The sequence below is a fragment of the Wasmannia auropunctata genome, unplaced genomic scaffold (assembly GCF_000956235.1).
Source record: "Wasmannia auropunctata unplaced genomic scaffold, wasmannia.A_1.0 LD335204.1, whole genome shotgun sequence".
Taxonomy (NCBI): domain Eukaryota; kingdom Metazoa; phylum Arthropoda; class Insecta; order Hymenoptera; family Formicidae; genus Wasmannia; species Wasmannia auropunctata.
Window position 1 is genome coordinate 1 of NW_012027686.1, and position 2,041 is coordinate 2,041.

A 2,041-nucleotide genomic window follows, 5' to 3' on the forward strand; every position below is an offset into this window, starting at 1 on the left:
ACGTGTGCTCTTCAAATCTTGCTATTAACATTTTCGACTCAGTTTTTCATGAGGAATACGTAGATGGCGGCTCCTCCGGGTGATCTGGATCACCCTGTATACAGACAAATGGAGGTGTGAATTAAGCAATCATTATCATCACCTGATACACTTTGAATAATGTCAACCCTATCGTAACTTTGAACTCATAATTGAAAAAGTTAACAGAAGAGAGTTTTATTATACTATTTTGGAAATGTCTCGGTGTTAGCTATAAAAATTTACTATCAAAAGTAAGGCATTCCATTTAAGAAATATAAAAGAAATATAAAAATAGAAAATATATTTAATTTTACTTTTGATAAAGTTTTATACCATATTATATAAGCAAAAAATTAAATACTACTTGCTAAACACTATACTAATCATTTAGTTAAAAAATAGGAACATCGGAAAACTTTAAACTAATTTAAGTTGTTTTTAAACTAATCTTCAAAATATCTTCTAAATATGATTTATTATAACAGATTAAGTTGGACTTGGTTAGATGGCGTGAGAGTGAGTGGTAGCGTGTGTGAGAGTGAACCTTTAGAATAAGCGGAAATAGTGATAAGAAGCGAGAAAGATGATAGGAGAAGGTGTGAAGAGGAGTGGATTATGGCGAAGGTCAAGGGTAATTGAAGGGAAGACAGGAAGTGAAGGTGGTGAGGCGTGGGAGAGTGATTTGTGGGGGACGTGTAGTAAGTAGGTTATGGCGGACAAAGATTTGGCGGGAAGCGGAAGTATAGGCAAGATGGGTAGAGGGAAGGTAGTCGGTAAGGTAGAAAGTAGACAGAGAAGGCTAACATCGGAGGAAGGATTAAGAGTGACATTTAGTGGACAGGTGGAGTTTGATAAATTAAAGGAGTTGATAAAAGAGGTAGGTGAGGAATTGAAGGTATTAAAAGAGGAAAGGAAGATATGGAAAGAGGAAATGGAGGAATATAGGAAGAGGGAAAGGGAATGGGATATAAAAAGAAGTAATTTAAAGAAAAGGATTACAGAACTTGAAAAATGGAAGAAAGAAAAGGAAAAATGGATAGCGGAGAGGGAGGAGGAAGAAAGCGTGAGCTGTGAGAGTAGAGATGGCAAAAGTGTAAGAAGTATAAGAAGCATAGGGTCGGTTAGTTCGGGATCAAGGGGGAGTGAAGATAGGTTAAGTGTGAGAGAGGTGGAAAGGCTGAAGAGATTCGTGTCGGTTAAAGAGAGAGAGGAAAGGCGAAATAATGTAATAATAAGAGGGGTGAAAATTAAAAGAGAAATAGAAGGAGATAGGAAGAAATGTGCGGAGTGGATAAAAAGTTAGTTTAAGGAAAAGCTGGGGGTAGAAGGGGAGGTAGTGTTCTGTAGACAGAGTGGGACGGTACTATTAGTAAAGCTGGAGAGTGATGAAATAAAAAGAGGTGATGAGGAATAAGAGTAAATTGAAAGAAGAAAGTATATATATTGAAAATGATTTGAGCTGGGAGGAAAGGACAACACAAGTAAAGATTAACAGATGGGTGAGAAAACAAAAAGGTAAAGGAATAGATTTAAAGGTTGGGTATGGAAGAGTGAGGGTGGGTAACGTTTGGTGGACATGGGAGAAGTTAGAGAGAGAGGAAGAGGAAAGGGAGAATAAGAGAAGAAAAGGAAGGGAAGGAAGGAGGGGCGGGGAATGTTAGAGAGGAGTTAGAGAACCATTTTGCGTAGGCCAAGAAGGGTATCCGGGAGGTGACGGGGGAGAGGGAGGAAAGAGGAAAAGGGGGAGGAAAGGAATAAGGAAAAGGAAAAGTAAGGTTAAGGAAAAGAAAAAGGGTTAAGGTACAAAGAAGGTAATTTTCTGGAATGTGGCAGGAGTTTCTAATAAAGGGGTGGATTTTTGGAAGTATGTAGGGGAATTTGACTTTGTTAGTTTAAGTGAGACATGGGTAGAGGAGAAGAGCTGGGAAAATATGAAAGAGAGGTTGCCAGAGTCACACGAGTGGATTTGTAGTTATGCCGAAAGGGTCAAGGACAGAGGAAGAGCAAAGGGAGGTTTTAT

General features: G+C 38.6%; 1 protein-coding gene across 1 annotated transcript in view; it reads left to right on the forward strand.

Annotated features, from left to right (window-relative positions):
• Nucleotides 1-730: 730 nt before the first annotated feature.
• Nucleotides 731-2,041, forward strand: part of LOC105457590 (RNA-binding protein 25-like) — a 3,632-nt gene continuing 2,321 nt past the window's right edge. The window contains exon 1 of the mRNA XM_011702340.1: nucleotides 731-1,121. Within this exon, the coding sequence (XP_011700642.1) occupies nucleotides 731-1,121 (391 nt within the window). The remainder of the gene's footprint in view (nucleotides 1,122-2,041) is intronic.